Here is an 18,592-nt window from a genome sequence, read left to right as displayed (position 1 = left end):
TCATTAAAGTATTTAACACCTGAAAAACGTTTACGTAAACAATATTCTAACAACTTTATTAATTAATAATAATTACAGATTTACATTTGATTAAAGTATAACAACATACAATAAAGTGCACTTGAAATTCTTAAAGTACTGTACAGTGAAGCGTTTTATTATTTTTCTTTATACAAAGTTTTTTAATTTGAATTTTAAATATTTAATTACTGTTAGTAGCTTATCTAATAAAAAAAACTATCTACTATTAATTAATAATAATAATTAATAATAACAAAGATGATACTTAAATTAAAACAATATTGACGGTCTTTTGGCACAGGTAAGTACGCGAATGATTTCAAGTGAATAGAGTATTTCATTGATAACTTTTATCTTATGGATTTCAACTATACTACTAATTATATTACTAATAATTATTTAAATATTAAAAATAATGACAAAGTAAAATCTAAATTAATTATAATGAAAAAAATTTTTCCATGCCAAAAAAAATATTTGCAGTAATTCAAACTTTTTACGAGAGTTTAAAAATAATTATTATTTATTATTTATCAATTAATGTTATAATCTAGTGGAGTCTATTTTTGTAAGACTTCCTGGATTATAACCGGCATTTACGGCTCCTACTTTTCTTCGGTATTTTTTCTTCTTTTCATGTGACCTGTAATCAAAAAAATCAAATTAATTATTTGATTATAGAAACCATATAAAATATACATTATTATAAATACTTACGAAGTTAGGCAAGGAACCCACCAACAACTTTGTTCTTTACCAAAGTCATTGCCTTCTTGAAGAGTTTCTGGTAATTCTTGATCTAGCGTCTCTGGCAGAGTTAATGTAAGAAAAGCGTCTATTATTGCTATTAATCCTAAGCAAATTAAGGGCAATTCTTTTTTAACATCAGCCTGAAAAATATGTTTAATTAAAAATGTTATCATAAAAAATTTTCAATATTTAAAATATTTTCTTCAGGAGGGTTTACACTTTTTTCTCTCTCACCCTCTATTGGTCCAACGAAAGTATCTCTGTTATACTTGTACAACAAATGGAATCTTAAAAACTATTTTATATATAAATAAATGAAAATTTTCAAATAAGCGCTTTGCTCTTCGATAGATAATTAAATTATCTATCTAAACACGATTGTTTCGTTGTTTTAAATTGATATAAAAAATTTATTGTTCAAAATCTTTTTTTTTAATTGTTAATTTTTTCTTAAATATATAAAAGGCAGTTTATAATACATAATTATGTTTTCTGACGTATTTTCTATAATTTTTAATTTTTTTACAAAGAAATTAAAATAATTTTTTAAATGTTATGCCTAAAAAATACTTTAATTTTTTTATATTTCTCACAACTCATAAAAAATTTATCCACTTGTTTTAAAAATAATTTAGACTTTTTTACCAGTAAATTATAGAAAAAATAACAATAAAAAATTTTATTTTAAAAATATTTTCCAATATTTTTCTCATAACAAACACCTTTGTTGTTGGAAAACAAATTATTATTTCTTTTCCTGGTTATATAAGCGTCTTAATTGACAAAGCTCAGGAAAGTAATATTCCTTTTTGGTATTTAGCACTAATATCTCAAAGAGACACAATTATGTATTTTCTTTTTGCCACTAAATGTAGTATAAAGAGTAAAAGTGCTTTCAAATGAGCTTACCAAGTAAATAACATAGGGTCCAATTATATGAGCAAAGTATCCAATAATATGAATAAGAGAAACTCCCTGAGCACGAACAACAGTGGGAAGCATTTCAGCAGCATACTGGAAGCCGATATTAGCAGCAACATTAACACCGAGACGAGCGAGAATCGCCATGGCGACCGTAATTGAACCTAAATCAAGTATAAATTTATCGATTTAGACTCTTCATGTGTACCTGTACGGTGCTGTGAGTACATCAGCTTTAACAGCTTCCCAGTATCTCAGTCTCAGTCTATGTCTCAGTCACAGAGTAGGGTGTTACATAAGGGTGGCGATTGCCGTCGGGGTGATAGCTTAAGTATGTCGAACAAGACTATATACTAACTGTTAGTACTGTTGATACAATATAGTACAGTATATTGAACAAGAGTCGAGTGTGTATAACATAACAGGACCGAAGTAGCACAACACTGCTAGTTACTGTTTAAACATGTCATCAAATTTATACCTTCAGGCGTCGCCAGTGCAATGAACGAGAATATTCCGCAGATGAGCATTGATGCGAAGCCCATCCATCTACGTCCCCATTTGTCTAGGAATAATGCCAGTAATATTGCGGCCGGTAACTCCGTCAGCGCTGCTAAGGAGAATGACGTAAATACATCGGGATGCAATAATTTCATGTTCCACACGTGACCGTCGAATGTTAAAATTATTAACAGCCTGAAAAGTATTTTAAACATTACTGTCATACACTGATATATTTAGGATAAAATATTTAGGAAGATTGAAAATTTCTTGAATCAAGTCAAAGTTTCTTGAATCAAAAAATTTCTTCTTGCTCCAAAATAACTTTTGTCTTTCTTAAAATTTTCTTGGTGCAAAAAGTTTTTTTTTTTCGGTGCAGTTAAATATTTTTTTGGAAGAAAATTTTATTTTATTAGATAATTATGAACATCATAAATATTATATATATATATATATATATATATATATATATATATATATATATTGTCTATAATATTAAAATTTTTTATGCTAACTTTTTATTCAAGGATCTAAACAAATATTTATTAAATCAACTAATATGAAAAAATTATTTATTAACAATTAATACAGCTTATTAAATATTAAATCAACCTTCAATAAGTGTGTAAATTATAAATTATAATTTTTATTATTTTATTCAAAGGATGATTTTTTCAATGATAGAAATCTTTAAAACGATTTAATTAAAAAAAATTGTGAAAATACATAAAAATTTTAACAAAAATTGAGATCTTTGCTTTAATTCTCAATCAAATTTTATGAAAATGGAGATTCTTAATTATCCATAATTTTATGGGCAATATATTTTTATTTTATGGATCTAAAAAGTTTACTACTTTTTAAGAATGGCTAATAAGGTAATTACTATAATTTTTTATTTACTTAGTAAAAAATGTGAGTTATAAATGTTTTTAAAGTAAAATACTGTCAAAAAAATCATTGAAAATTGTTATGATATAATAAAAAAATTTTAATAAAATTGATTATATGATAAATAAATGTTTTAAGGAGTTCAGGTATCCAATTACTTTAAATAAAATTCTAAATGCTAAAAAATTTTTGAAAAACTTACCAATAAATAACAAGAACAACTGTGATACGAGCGAGCCTCGGTTTACTGAACAAGTCAAGTACAGTGTAATTGTTTAACTTTTTATCTTTTTCAACCATAGTCCTGCAGCTTTTTTCAAACTCGTCATAAACCTCTTGTTTGACAGTTTTACCATTGACCTTTTCGAATTTCTTGAGCATTTCGATGGCTTTGTTAACTTTGCCGGCCATCAAATACCACCGAGCACTTTCAGGCGCAATCCAAGGTCCGAGAAATGCAGTAATTAATGGTAATGCTGTTATCCAACTGAGCATACGCCAATCAGCAATCCAATAAGCAATCCACGGTAATAAACTCGCTGCTGCGGCGAAGTATATACCGAAGGACATGTTCGCTACTAATGTACGGTACTTCGGTCCAACATACTCGATCGTTATTATGAAAAGTATATTGAAGCAGTTGTCGAATGAAGACCCCACAACTAGACGCGCCAACGCGAAACTCCAAAAATTATCGCAAAACGCGGTGGCTACTGAAGCGAAGAATCCCACAGCGTTGCAGGACACCAATGCCGGTATTCTTCCGTAGTGATCTGCGATGTAACCGAATATGAAACCTCCAATTATGCTGCCGACGAAGAAAGCCGATTGGGCAGCTGACGATAGATAGTTTTTATCGCAGACCCACTCGAGCTGAAATTACGCGAGAATTATTATTATTGTTAATATTTGTGCTAATTATACTTTCAGACAGGGGATGGAAATTTAATTTTAATTTTAATTTTAATTTTAATTATAATTACCTCCGCAGCAATCGATGCATATGGTACAGCGGTGTAATTAAAGCTCCATCCGTGCTGACATGGTTTAGTGGGCCATGAAGGATCTGCTTTTGTTATGTTGTTGTTTAACAATTCTGTATAATTGACAGCGTACATGAAACATCTTGCAAAGTGTGTTGTGCCTTCAGCTTGGACTTCGGCAACATCACTCGCTGGTGGAATCGATAGACTAATTCTGCATAAAGATTTTTTCATTAATTTTTTTTTTTTTTTTTTTTTTTTTTTTTGTTAATATACATAGAAAGAACTATATAAAAGTGAAAAATTTTGTAGTTAAAATCAAATTTTTCTAAACCAAAAAGGTTTTTTTTTTTGTTTTCGGAAAATGTCTTCTTACACAGAGAAAAAATATATTCCTATTAAAAATAATTTTCTCAGAACATATATTCTTAGTAATTATTGAGAGTACACTGATAAAAAATTTAACTTAGCTCAAGAGCAAGAATCTTGAACCAAGAACACCATTTTCAAGAAAATGAATTTCTTGAAGCAAGAACAAAAATTCTTAAATCAAGAAAGTTTTCTGAACTGAAAAAATTTTCCTCTTGTCTTTCATTCAATGAAATTCATTTTCTTAAAAATTGTGTTCTTGGTTCAAAATTCTTGCTCTTGAGTCAAGTTAAATTTTTTATCAGTGCACGCATAAAAACGATTTTGTTGAAGATAAAAATTTCTTTATGAAGGCAGATATTGAAATTTTTTTGTCAAAAAATTAATAAATTTAGATGGTTCATTTCAATCAATCCCTGAGCCGAGAAATCGTTTTTTAGACAATAATTTTTCTTTCTCTCAGTGTCCTCCGAAGAGATTGAAACAAGCATTTAATGAAAAATATTCAAGTTTGACAATTCTATGACTTGCATACTTATGTGGATGTCTAATGTTTTAATTTAAAAATAATAAGATTCATTGATTTCAGTACATCTAAAATTTTAAATTAAATGACATATTTTTGTTTATATTTATATAAAGGAAAAATATTTCGTAAGTGATCAGTGAATCAATTTTTAAATTCGCGGAATAGGTATTGGCTTGGGAAATTGTTAAATAATTAATTTATGTAAGAATGAAATCATACCGAGAGTCTTTAGATGTAATTACAGAACTTAACATTGTAACAATTGCGGAAAGTGAATTTAAAGTAAAACAATTAGCCAGCTTAATGGCCATTTGTGCTCATAAAAAAGTAGATAGTCAATAATGTAACAATAGCTAATTTATTAATTTATGTAAACACCTTGACAATAATCCATTACACAAGTAATACACACAGCAAATACATCAGCAAAATTCCATTATAATTAATCAAATAACTTATAATTCACAGCAAAGTTCAATTAACTCTAATTTATTACATTTTTACTCTCACTCGTGTGATATAATCACCTGGTTTTTAATTGCCATTCTTTTTTTTTTCTTTTATAAATATTCCCTGTTAAACTGAAACCTTGGTCTTATGAATATCTTTAACAATATATTATTAACTCAAAGAGTGATCACAAGGTCAAACCCCCGAGCTCTTTTACTCTTGAAATTACCTTTGAAGAATCACGGTCAGTTGAATAGATTACCAGATCTTTTATTTCACGGAATTTAAACAGAAGCCGCTATCCTTCTTTGTGTGTTACTTTTATTATGCTAATTATTATTACTTTTATCTAGATTATTTTAACAGTAAAAGGTGTACTGAAACTATAACACAACTAACAGTATACTTATGTTTTATTTATACTAAGAAAAATGTTTTCAATATTTATAACTACAACTAACAATTTGCGATTATTAAATATAAATATTTAATTTAATATTTATTATTAATACATCCTTGATAGAACATCAATTATAATTCATAAATAAAGTTTTTATGAAAACGCGACACTTAGAATTAGTTAAGATACGTCAATTAGAATTAATTTATATTTATAAAAATTCTTGATGTTGATTATTATTTTTCCATTACCGTAGTAGGCTTAAAAATTTCTGAAAATTTCTGAAAAAAAATTCAATAGAAGAAACTACACAAAAAAATAATATTTAAATTTTAACATTAAAAAAAAATCAATTAAAAACTATAAATAATTTTTTGTACATTTTTAGAAAATCAAAAAAAAAATACTCAATTTGAAAGAACAATTTTAAATTGAATTAGTTTCAACAAAGTTATAGCTATTTAATGAAAATTTTTGAAAATTTGTGTCTCGTAACTAATTGGTCGGAAAAATTTTAAAAATATCATAGATACGTTTTTCAAAAAAAATTATAAATAAAAAAAGAAAATACTCAATTAAATCGGAGTTGTAAATTTCGATAGAAAAATAATTTAGCATAAAATGCCCAATATTTAAAAAGGAATATAATTAATAAAATAAATGCAATCACGTATTGTAATATAAAATTTTTTTATTGTTTTAAATATTAATATCCATAAATTTAACTTATTAAGGATTTTTTATTATACTTTTCTTTCGAATGAATAGAACGAGGATAATATTGGGATAATAATTTTCCTTCAAATAACTTGAACTATCATGCAAAAATGTCAAACATTTAATACAGAATTTTCTCAACACAATTCTAAAAATATTTTACTGTGCAAGCAAAACTTTCTGTATCACTTAAATTTAATTAATTTTTTTTACAATAAATAAATAAAAATAATTTACTAACTTTTGAGCATCACTAAGATTTGTCCCATTGAGTTCCGGAACAAAGCACCAGTGCTCATTAGGAATAAGCGTCAAAAAAAATTGCGTGAAGTATAGAAATGCATAAACAAACGTGAATGGTAACAAAATAATGAACAAAATGAGCTGATAACGACCAGCTTCCCCGACATACGGCAATATGTCATCAAAGGTTTCTATTTTGGGTCGGTTTTCGCCTTCTTCAGCCTTGGTAGTTTCTACTGCTACCGTCATTTTTTAATCTACAATCAAAATAAACACTCAGTTAGTTCAACTTAGCACAAATAAATAAACTTTTTTTTTTTTTTTTTAATTAAATAATCTTTTAATCTATACAATCGATGTAAATAGCTTTTTTAATTTATAGACATCAATACAAATTAAAGATAAAAATATTCTTTTTTTTATTTCAACACTATTAATTAAAAAAAAATTCTAATCATCACATTTAGTAAAAATCAAACTGACGAAAATAACCACATAGCTAATCAAGTAAATTTCTCCATAATTCAAATAAACCAATTATTCTAATTAGCAATTGATTAAATCCGGAGTCCTTCGTACATAATAGATAAAGCAAATTATAACTCACATATGAAGATATACAACAGGGTCAATGAAGCGGAATAATAATTAATTAATAATATATACACTGTTTATTTATTATTTACAATATTATTTAAATAAATCCTTCAGAGAAAAATAGAGTAGTCATAAGTTTTCTTCTTTTTAAGTTAAAAATAAATAAAATTATTTGTTAACAATAATAAAAAACAGTAATCACAAATCAAAAATTATAACACTTAAATTTACACGTCCAATAAAAATTTTTTAAATAATAATATTGAAGCACTTGTTATGTCTTATGTCTTAACTGACCCGACCAATACCACGTACAATAAAGATCTAAGAGTACCGAAAGCTAAATGATGCTTGACTTTGGTCATACTCCCACTTAATAATCATCTCGTACATTAACAATAATGTTATCACTACACTAGCCCATATTTTATACCTTGAAGACTAAATACAAGCTATTATATTTAGTACTGATTTAATAATAGTAGAAAAAAAAAATATTAATATTAATAATAACATTAACTATTAACAATAAAATAATTAAATGTACATATTAGAACTAAACCGCACTGCAATCTAAAGTAAAGTGTAACTATAACTATTCTTGACATTAGGGCCTCTTATGACTTTTATACATCCAAGATAAACCCCCACTTAGCGTAGCGACAAGATTCCCCAAGTTAATTATTAAACACGTTTCATTGGTCTCACTCGCGGTGACGTCACTGGACTCAAAATTTTCCAAGGTATCTCTTCTCTTTTATTATAATATATATGACTCGAGAATCGCACATGAATTTTTATTTGCACGAGTATCAAAGCAAAACGAGAAAAGTCTCGGCGAAGTAAAACTCGTCGTCAAACGCACTTCCCCTTAACTTACTAAACCTGTCAATATATGCAGCACTACTTGCATTCAGCGAGCTAGACATTTCCAATGACGTCGGCTTCTCGGTAAAAATAATAATAATAATAATGATAACAATAAAAATAAAAATAAAATTATAGCGAGACAAAAAGAGTCGGTTTATTTACATCCGCGAGTTAAATAAATATTTAACAAATAACTATCATTTAATTGTCAATATTAAGCGCTTATTATGCCCAAGGATTCATGTACCTGAAGTTCTGAACGTTTTTTTTTGAACGAAAATCAAAAAAAAAATTTTTTTGCTTTTGAGACTGAAAATGATTTTTCAGTTTCAAAATAAGTCAAAGAGCCCGGAAAATAGTATATTGGATTCTCAAAATACCAAAACTACCCCTTCAGCCACCCCTAAGACTTAGACATTTAAAAAAAAAAATTCAACAAAAATAATTCAACGGGTCGTTTGAAGCTGCGGTTTTTTCGAAATACTCCTTTTACACCCCCACAGACTACAAAAAATAATCAAGACAATAACTCCCCCGGAACTACCCTTCGAGCCACCCCAAAGACTTAGAAATTTGAAAAAAAATTCAAAAAAAATAGTTCAAAGGGTCGTTCGAAAAATCGTTCAAAGGATTCCGGGATGATATGATAACGATTAATCTTTATATCGTGAAACTATTTTAAGCTGATTAATTTACTAGCGAGAAGTATATTAAAAAAAAAAAAAAACACATTAATCTAACCGCTGATTAGTTATTTTTAATTTATTTTATTTTTTCATCATTTGTTATAATAAAAAATTTAAAAGGTCAATTTATCAGCGAGTCTTCAAATTTAAATCAGACTACAGAATACAACATCTTAAATATAAATTAATAAGTATGGATAGTTGATAAATGTGACCTTTTTTATTGTAAGTAGGAAGACATTTTAATGTTGTTTTTAAATTTAAATTATTATTTTTAAAGATGGTGATTTATTTCAATAAAAATTTTTTTGTTGTTTTTAATTAAGTAAACAAAATATTTATGTACAAATTTACTCAACTATTTGTATGTACTTAATAATTATGTGGCATAGAGTTGAATGTATTAAGTAAGAATTACTGAGATCATTATCAAGGTTGTTTTTATATTTATAAGTTTTACAGAGTGTTTGATTTAATTAGTGATTTATTTATTTACAGAAGATGAGAATATTTTTAGTTTTTGTTTTATTATTAGTTGTTTGAGTACAAACAAATGCACAGTGTTGAGATTAAGTTTGGTAATGAAATTATTTATTTTGGACTTCCGAATTCTCTAGAAACGGGTTTTTAAACCGGTTAATTTTTTTAAAAGCTTTATTTCTTTACTATAATACATTTTCATACATAAAAAATATAACGCGAATCATTTGTTAAGTAACTTTATTAAAGTAAAGTACAATAAAAAAAAAATGTAGTAATTTTTTCCACTTCAAATACATATATCAAAAATAAAAAAAATTATTGAAAAAAAATATTTAAAATCCTAAATTAATAATTTGAGCTGCAAAGATTTAATTAGCGTTAGCTCAAAAATTTAAAATCTTTTCAACGTATTAAATAAACATCAAGGTCTTGAAACTGCAACACATGCAAATTTCATTATTCACAGCAACAATTAACATTGAAGTTGGAAACTACAAAAAACTTAGATTAAATATAAATACTTTCTTAGTCATCTGTGTCTGTGAAATCGATGTAGCGAATCGTTGCTCACTTCGTAATTACGAATTACAAAAATGTAAATATAAATATTTTTTTATTGGCAAATAAATAAATTTTCTTTGATGAGAATTAACATTAATTAATTTTACCAGAGGGATTATGAAACAAAGACCTGAGTGTTTATGTCTGAATAAACAACTATTTAGTGTTATAACACATCCGAAAGTTGTCTCGTAAATTTGAGACAAGATTCCTCAGCCTAAAATTGTTGCGTTAGTTTATTTCTTCGGTCATAGTTATAAATTTAATCTTATCTCCGGTAACATTCCGTTGGAAATTACCATTCAAAAATAAAACAGTGTTTAATCGTTTTATTATTATGTTTTTTTAGCCGCAGGTGAATTAATAACACCCGAGTTGAAAAAATTAACTTAAATGAACTTAACTGCTATAAGAAAATAATTAATTTAATTTCACCTAAGTTCATTTTTTCGACTTAGCTAGTTAAAATTATTAGTTGCTAAATAAAGTAAGATACAATAGAGTTCTGAAAGAAATTTATTTTTAAATACAATTTTTTATATTCATAAAAATGATTTTGTTGATTAAGTTTTCATTTATTATTATTATTATTATTATCAATTGATATAAATAAAAAAAAATAATTTAATCAACGATATCAATAAAATTGATCTCAAGTCAAAATATCCATTAAATAAAGGTATTAATAGTAATTTTGTAAAAATTCAATTATATATTTTGTATACGTTTCATTTTATCAAAAATTATGATGATTAATAAGTAATTACGATAGTGTAGTAACATTTTGTCGTCAGGTCAATTTTTACATTGAGTTAATCAACAAAACATTGAAATATTTTTAAATATATAAACGGAAGATTAAATTAAAATTTTTATTGAATAAATGATTAATTTTTTACCTCCTTTATTTGAGTAAAAAAATATATAAAAATCGTTAGCTTTGATAATTAAATTCTTTTTCATAAAAATTAGTTCAAGAATGTTTATAATCCCAAATTCTACATACCAGAAATTTTGCTATAATTTTCAAAATTTCGATTATTCTTTACTCTACACTCATAAAAATTTCTCGCTATAATACAATAGATTTAATTAAATTTAGTAATTAAATAAAAAAAAAAATTGTAACAAAATTTATTGAATTTTCCTGATCAGTTTATACCAAAATTAAATCACATTTTTGGTTCGATAATCTGCGTGAATTAATTCAATACAGCATTGAGTAATATCGAAGCATGAAGTGTGATATCTTCATCAAGAACAGTTGATTTATTTCCTCAATAAAGACGGATAAGGCAAATATTCTGATTCCTACAAATTACTTTAGAATTATCAGATTTATTTATTTATTTAATCAACATTAATTATTTACAGTACATAACAACTTATTACTTAAAATGTTGCAACCAAATTAATTTATCTACGGGTTATTTTTTTTAAGTGATACGGGTTTTTAAAATGAATTAAAACTTAAAGAACTTATGATTTATCGTCAGTAGGATAAAATTTTAAAAGTCATTGGAGCAATGAAAAGATAATCTGACACGCAAGAAAATGTAAATATAAATATAGCCATGTACAATCAGAAGAATGAAATTATCATATTTATTATATCAGTATTGAATAATAAATGCTGTTCAACATTGTTTCCGCAATTAAAAAAAAAAGTTATATTCTCGGATTAATTACCGCTCGATATTCTCAATCACCGAGTGAGTTTTAATTTAAATTACGGCAATGTCACTTTTTTACACTCTAGTTCCATCGAGAGCTTCTTTACACGCGATTCGATTTGAAATAAAATCTACATTGTAAATGATTTGCGAGGTTTTAAAATACCGACGGACTTAATTATTCATGAACATACGTCACTATTTGAAGAGTCGAACTCAAAAAGTGTAGGACGACAAATAAAAAAATTCTGGGGTCATATTAAAAAAAAATTGAATGTTGAGTCAAAATTTGCCTTGCTCTTAAAAAGTATCAATAGTTGTAATGATAAAAAACTCGCTCATTGTTTTTGTTTGATTTGATAACTATAGCTGTACACTTTAAGAAAATTTTAATTTTGTCTAAAAAATAAAACACAATAAAATTTACTGAATTGACAATTAAATTTTTTTAACAATTTTTTTACTCAAAACATTGCTTTAAAATTTTTATAAATAATTTTTATTGCAATAAAAATTTTACTCAAATTTTTTGTAAACAAAAAAAATTTTAACATTTGAAATTATTCACAACTTCTAACAGAACTATGAGATTATTCATTAACAATGTAGGATGTCCGGAATCGAGAAAAAATGAACAAGGATTAATTGAATAATAATAAATAATAATAAAACAATTAATTTGTTTTTCGCTCTTGATATTTAAAGACGCCTAAGAAGGTCGTTACTGTTGGACGGATTAACCATATAAGTAATCAGTAATCACGATGCACAAAAGAAATGCATATGCATGTCCATGTATTGATCAGTTTGATGAGTAAAAACGCGAGGTCTCAGCCTCGGTGATTTCCTTACTTTATTTGTGATTCAAAATAAAAAATATTACACTTGCGGATTATCAGTTTAAAATCTTAATGCACTTAATTATTTTAGCCTAAGTCCAAGTCTAAGGTTGTAATTTATTTTATTTTATTTTTTTTTTTTTATGAAAAAAAAAAAGATTGTATGCTTTTACATCAAATTAATGCCAATTTATATTACTTGAAATAGTTATAATATGAATAATGACTCATGATCCAGCGTTTTAAGTATGTGTGTTATATTTAAGCCGTATTACAGCGCTCACACATAGATGAGTGTGCGAGTTCTCATCTATTATTCAACGTTGGATCGTATCAAAGTAGGAATTTATTATTGCGCCCTTGCTAACCGGAATTTGAGAAAAGAATTACATGAATAAAGTACCTTAAGCTTGGATAAGTAAGTGTTTCATCAAAAATATAATCTACATTATTATTATTATTATCATAATATTTTTTTTAATTTTCATTATTATTTTTATCATGTATTAACGAAATACTTACAAAGGAAAATTCATCTGGAAAGTAAGAATTTTTCTCTTTGTACTTTAGCTTTAAAGGTTGAAGGAAAAAATTAAAAAGAAAAAAAAGTGTGACGCCTGTTAGTTTCAGCCATAAGATTATGATTTTTAATGAAAAACAAATACCATGAGTGGAAAAACTATTTTTTGTTGACTAAAATAAATATAAAGTAATTTTATCGAGTAGAAAATAAATTAGGAAAATATTGAGGAAATGAAAATTTTTAGTGTTTATGTTTTTAAGCCCTCCGTTAGCAGGAAAAAAATTAACGATGATATTGTCAAGCATGTCCATAGTTAAATTTTTTTCTTGCCTATCAAGACTGCTGCCTGAGAGTAGTGATAAAACGTTGTAAAGGTATAGAGGTGAGTGCGGATAAGAGAAAATAAAACGAAAGAAAAACGAGAATGTTGATTTTGAAAAATATTTCGATTAACGAGTAGTTTACGTTGCTGTTGGTCTGTTTGTTGAGTGAAAAAATACCCCACTAATTTATCTTTTCCATCTCTGGCTGTCATTCGCATTTCAATCTCGCGTAATAAACTCTCTATCGATTTTAACGTTCACTTTCTTTCTCTATAGTAATATATATAAGTAAATAATGTAATTATTAAACATATATTTCTCAAGGCCTGCATCATTAAAAATTTTTTATGACAAGTAGTTAGTGTTATTTTTAAAAAAATTTTATTCAATGCGGGATTCCTGTTGTCATACCTGCCCTCACATGTCGCATGAAAATTTATACTGATATTAGTAGAGTCATTAATTTATTAATAAATCTGTCTAAGCAAAGAATTAATTCATAATTAATTAATGAAGTAAACAATAAAAAATTCATGATTCTTAATTAAGAAATAAAATTAAAAAAATAAACATCGCAGTATATATTTAAATAAATTCATTCTCTTATTATTATCTTTAATTTATTATCAATTACTTATCATTTTTCATGCCTCAGACGAATATTATTATTAGCATTATTATTACAACACGATGTTTAGTTTTATGTAAATGAAAGTTACGCAATTGAAAAATTTTTCTATTGGTGTATACAATTATACTTGGTATCAAAAAAAGTAATAAATGCATTACGCTGCAACGGTTAACAGTATTTCCTCTGGCGAGACCCGGTAACATTGCGTCGCTTGAAAACGTGACATCAATCTCGCGACTCTAGCCCGCATGGAATATTAATTTTCATAATAAAAATTAAAACTCGGTAGTTGAGAGTCCACATTCGAATGAATTTCACGGTATTTTTATTAAAAATCATGCAATTTAAATACAATTCTTTATTTAATTTAATTATTTGCTGGGAGCTACTGAATAAATAATTATTTTGCATATAATTAAGTGTCAAGCATCTGGTAAATCAAATGACAACACTCGCGGGTGAAGATAGAAAAGTCTACGCTGCTTAGATACATTGATCTTACGCAAACTGAGTAGAGTTACATTGAATAGCTAAATGAACTTCTCTTGAACTCGAGGATATATTTAATTAAAAACTAAGAATTATGTAAAAGTTAGTTGAAAATAAATATAATTATTGAGAGGCTACGCAAAACACAAATTGTAAATTTTAACATGAATTCTGTATTAAAAATAATGTAAAAAATACAAAATGATTCAGATTAAAAAAATTTTTTAGTTCAGAAAATAGTTATTGGAATAATAATCATTATTAGTCAAAAGAAAATTATTTAATTCAGAGAATTTTATTTTTATTTTGATCTTTCTCAATCATTTCTAGGCTCGAGTAAACATTTGTTTTTGTTTTATTTTATTTTTTTTTTTAAGATATTTGATCAATTTTATTATATTTATTTTATTTATAAAAAATGTTAGTTAAAATTAATAATCTCTTCTTGAAAAAAAGTATGCATGTAAAAAATTTAAACACCGTATTAAAATTTTATAGAATAATTTATCTGTTTTGAAAAGATCAAAATATGATAAATTTTAAAGAAGACAAGATATTGATGGTTGGAAAAATTGATTTCATCTTGAATGTTTATCTTTATAGAAAATTTTAATCTGCTAGGAGCATACTTATTCAGTAGAATACATATGAAATATTCAATAGATGGATAAAAGTTAAATCCGCTTTTGATTAATTCAATCAAAGTAAATGACCATAATAGTGAAACAGAATAGAGAATAGAATTAACTCGAGTAATTATTATTCACGACACGTAAACTTTTAGCTTTTCATTTTACTTAATCTCCACAAAATATTTTCTCCATCTACTTGATGATGTTATTTTTCTTCCGAAAAAGTAACTTTAAGGATTAATCAGACTTTAGTGGATTATCTTATATCGCTGATATAAATAACATCCCCAAATTTGAATTATAAATTTTCATTATGATATAAAAATATTTAACTAAACTAATATAATTTAACGCGAATAAAAAATAACAATTATTGAGTGAATTAGAAGCGTATCATGACGCGATTCACTTGAAGACACTTAAGCACATTTAAAGGCACATCCAACCGTGAATTGACCAGCAATTGTACTTGGCGAATCGCGTCGTCGGAATATTTAATGGACATTGATGCTACGAGTGCAATGATACGGATTAATTCAATAAAATAGCGATGATAACAAGCCAATCTGAGTATCATGTATCATCACGAACAATCAGTTTTGTATCCACCCAATCATACCGACACTCCGCCTCACTTGTTACCGCTGACAATTGTCTGACAATTCCTGATATATATCTATAATATTTATACATTATAAATTTATGTATTATATTTATATGTATAATACGATATCATATGATGTGATGTGATGTGATGGATATAGATAGACAAAAAGTGTCACAACAGATAAGGGTGAAAAACTATCACGGATAAAGAGACGTCAACTCAGCAAAAAAAAATCAATCAATCATTTAAAAATAAGTAATAAATAATAAAAAACTGTTCTCTTTAAATAATTTATTGTCTCAACGACTCAATCAGTTAGAAAAATTTATTTTTATATCGTTTGAGTCTTTATTATCTCTCTCGATTGAGATGAAATGAAAGAAAAAAAATTAATAATAATAATAATACAAAAATGATTTAATGATATATATGGCACGTCTCAGTGGCACAATTTACAATTAAACTAACTGTTGGTTGTGTAATCATGACTCGCAAGCGCTCAAAGTCATTCTTAAAATATAAACCTAATAAAACTTTTGTGTTCTTTTTTTTTTATTTTGACAATTGATAATAATTGAGATTTTATAATCTTAATTTCCTGATGTGGTTTTTGGAAGTAAGTGTTTAGTATAGTAAATTCTACACTGTACACACTAAGCGTGGCGCGATAAAAAAACAATGACTTGAACGGAAATTTTTGTACAATGTACTTAGTAACACGGACTTTATAAATACAAACAGGGCAAATATGTAAAAACAATAAACGGTAATTCTTGGGTTTAATAACACTGTTTTTTTTTTTCGTGTGATTATGTAATGGTAAGGAGATTAGAGTTGATTGTTTTTCGGACAATGTGAACAGTGAATGCTTTGCTTGTAATACTTCCGATTTAGCAACTGATATTTCCTCTATAATTTTCAGATGTCCTAATTCTGTCAATCTAGATGTGTTGATTTGATGAATTTTTTTATTGAGTTATCGATTTTGTTATTGTTAGAATTAATGTTAATATTGATTATTACTTAATTAATTTTTTTAATTATGTATTTATATTGTCAGTACGTTTGAAGTGGTTTATGAATTTATTAACCGGTTTTAATTATCTTGATATTTATTTCATTTTAAGTGATCTATTTTAATTCTTATTCCGTTAGTGATAATTCATGTTATCAATTGACTTCAATTCAATAATATTAATAGTAATATTTTTTTAATTATTCTTAAATTTTCAGTGAATTTATTTCGTAACTTTCATTGATTTAGTAATTATATTACAGTATGTAAAATTTACATTAAATCTCACTCAACAATTAATGGGTCTGATTCGAAACGTGATGTAGCGGTGTCAATTATTGGATTGGAAATTGAGCTTATAATTAATGAAATGAGTTGTTAAAAATTAAAATCCGATCCTCAAAAAAAAAAAATGAATGAAAAAAATAAATAAATAATGAAAAAAAAATTTTTTTTAAATATTTGTAGAATGTATTAATATTGTGTAACGCATAATAAAAACTATAAAAGGTCATACTTGCAAAAAAAAAGTATTTTACTATATTCATAACAACCGCGTATTCATTTATAATTATTCAGAACAACTTATGACCCTCAAATAATAAATTTAAATATATCATGAGGTGAAAAAAGGTAAAAAGTAAAAAAATAAATATGTCTTACAGGATAAACAATGAGGATCCTTAGAGAGTAATCTTAATGGCTGCACCAGTACTTCGAGTACCAGGCAAGAGAGCAGATAGTCACTTTGCTCATCGCCGACTAACCTTGCACTAAACTGCATCGTCCAATCTATCACGCGATAACAAAAGTTGCGGACGCACAGAGAGTGGCTTTTCAAAGACCCTGCATTGGCAGACTCAGTCGTGTGTCATCCATGCTGTATATATCCTACGCATCCTACTTGCTCTACTACTATTCGACTATATTTTATTTTATTATCAGCCACGTGGTTTATCACACTTGCCCGTTAATTTTAATTCCTAAAACTAATAACTATTAATAGCTTAATTTATTTAGCTCTCTTATTTTTTTCTCTGCTCTTGTGTGATTACTCGCAGGCTAATAAAGTGAATAAACATGATAATAATTATTATTATGAAAAAAAAAGGCTTGAATTTAAAAAAGCGGTAAATAGACAGCTTATTAAATAATTAAAAACAAACTTGGTTGTATTAGTTGAAAGCTATTGTGTACAAGATTATTTAATCGGATTAACAATAAGAGACGGTCTGACGTCCACGTACAGGCGGGTGGTTGCGATGTATTAGTTTAAATAATGAGGTGAAGAAGCTAGAAGAGCAGGAGAGGAGAGAGAGGAGAATAAAGAGGCTGTATTCCATTGTGTGAAACTCACGAAGATAGAGGGAACGTAATGAAACTAACTGGCTCTGGGTTGGTCAATTAACGGCATAATATTTGATGTGTCCTCGTCTCCTGTTCGCTATCGCTAATACACAATCATCTACGATAGTGTTACAAGGAAATCCTCAACTCTGATTTCCAAAGTAACGTCAACACACCCGGATACGCTTGACTGACACGCGGACGCGGATATTTTCTTCGTACATTATTACCATATATTTTTGAAAATTTTGATCATTCACCAGCTAAGTTATAAATTCTTGTTTTAAATTTCTACATTTTTATAAATGATTATAACTCTTTTTTGTTGTTATTTTGGGACTAAAAAAAATTTTAGGTCGTTCTTTAAAAATTTATTTTTATTTAAAATTTTTTTGAACTTTAAAATTAAAATTTTAAAACATTGAAACTCTGATAAAGTCAACAAGAATTAAGTAAAATTAAAATAGATTGTAAGAGAGAAATAATTATCATCTAAGCGTTTAAATGAAGAAAATATTAAGAAAGGTTATGTGTTGCATAG

At 26.6% G+C, this 18,592-nt stretch overlaps 1 protein-coding gene across 2 annotated transcripts; it reads right to left on the bottom strand.

Moving 5' to 3' along the window:
• Positions 1–127: 127 nt before the first annotated feature.
• On the bottom strand, positions 128–17,548 carry LOC141531523 (carcinine transporter). Of its 2 annotated transcripts, none has more exons than XM_074249410.1 (8): positions 17,368–17,548; positions 6,774–7,032; positions 4,068–4,281; positions 3,287–3,957; positions 2,174–2,388; positions 1,681–1,856; positions 739–911; positions 128–664 (listed from the first exon to the last, which is right to left on the bottom strand). In XM_074249410.1, the coding sequence occupies exons 2-8, from the start codon at positions 7,022–7,024 to the stop codon at positions 565–567; spliced, it is 1,800 nt and encodes a 599-aa protein (XP_074105511.1). In that variant the 5' UTR covers positions 7,025–7,032; positions 17,368–17,548; the 3' UTR covers positions 128–564. The 2 variants fall into 2 exon arrangements, with proteins under 2 accessions (XP_074105511.1, XP_074105510.1); XM_074249409.1 differs by lacking the exon at positions 17,368–17,548 and adding an exon at positions 7,383–7,981.
• Positions 17,549–18,592: the final 1,044 nt, after the last annotated feature.

The sequence above is a fragment of the Cotesia typhae genome, unplaced genomic scaffold (genome assembly GCF_013202065.1).
Source record: "Cotesia typhae breed Kobodo isofemale line unplaced genomic scaffold, CoteBio_Ctyphae contig_5, whole genome shotgun sequence".
Taxonomy (NCBI): domain Eukaryota; kingdom Metazoa; phylum Arthropoda; class Insecta; order Hymenoptera; family Braconidae; genus Cotesia; species Cotesia typhae.
The sequence above is the reverse complement of the archived record's forward strand: the minus strand, read 5'-3'. Positions and strand labels throughout refer to the sequence as shown.